At 40.9% G+C, this 1,039-nt stretch overlaps 1 protein-coding gene across 1 annotated transcript; it reads right to left on the bottom strand.

The window, feature by feature from the left end:
• Positions 1 to 624, bottom strand: LOC122292797 (40S ribosomal protein S17-like). The gene has a single exon (XM_043101315.1). It carries the CDS (start codon positions 592 to 594, stop codon positions 160 to 162), a length of 435 nt encoding a protein of 144 aa, XP_042957249.1. The 5' UTR covers positions 595 to 624; the 3' UTR covers positions 1 to 159.
• Between the last annotated feature and the right edge of the window lie 415 nt (positions 625 to 1,039).

Here is a 1,039-nt window from a genome sequence, read left to right as displayed (position 1 = left end):
TTCGAAAACATCTAAACACCCCATTCATAACCAAAATTAACACCAGTTCACTTTGTCATTGGCATCAAAACATCAAATTTAACCCAAAAAAAAAAAAAAAAATCCAGTGGTTCAATAGAAACTAAGATATTGATTCTTAAAATCATAGACTCAACCACCTCAGTACCTCCTAGGTCCACCAGCACCACCTCCACCACGACCAAACACCTGTGCAGGAATAACAGGCTGTAGTTCAGCTTCGACAAGCCCGGGGATATCAGACATGCCAAGAGCAGCAAGCATGTCGAGTGTCTCCTTATCAACCTTAATTTCATCAGTCTTGATGGCAGATTCATCAGGCACAAAGTCCATACGACGCTCACGCTCTTCTTCTTGCAGCTTCAGTGAGATGCCACGAACTGGGCCCTTCTGAATCCGCTTCATCAGGTGGGTAGAGAAGCCAGCAATCTTGTTACGAAGACGCTTTGAGGGAATGATGGCAACCTCCTCCAAGATCTTCTTGTTTGTGTGAAAGTCCAAGGTCATCTTAGAGTAGTACCTCTCAATCACCTGGCGAGAGGACTTCTTCACAGTCTTGGTACAAACACGACCCATTTTAGAGACTTAACCGTTCCTGCTAGTAGACAGACAATAATTGAAGACAAAATATCTAAATACCTTCTAAGATGAGAAACTAGGTGACAAACAGAGAAAAGGGTAATTGACGACTCAAACATCCAGGGCTGATTCACAAGGTCAAAATAAACATTCCAAAAGCATAGCTCAAAGCCTAAACAACCGATCCTAGCACATATTTTTAATTCGAATTCAAACCCTTAAGATCACCAGTTCTTCACCCATAAGTTCCCACTTTATTTTTACTTTTATTTTTGGATACCCCAGAAGTTGCCAATTTAGTGATATGAGTCACAACTTTCTTCCTCAGTTACTATATTCACTCAAAGGCCAAGGAATTTACCTATCGACAATGCAATACAAAGAAGTTCATCTTTTGCTCGGTGAATGTGAATATGAGTGACGAAAAGAAAAAACTCCCAGG

Source organism: Carya illinoinensis, chromosome 13 (assembly GCF_018687715.1).
Source record: "Carya illinoinensis cultivar Pawnee chromosome 13, C.illinoinensisPawnee_v1, whole genome shotgun sequence".
Classification (NCBI taxonomy): Eukaryota; Viridiplantae; Streptophyta; class Magnoliopsida; order Fagales; family Juglandaceae; genus Carya; species Carya illinoinensis.
This window is presented reverse-complemented; position numbering and strand designations above follow the sequence as displayed.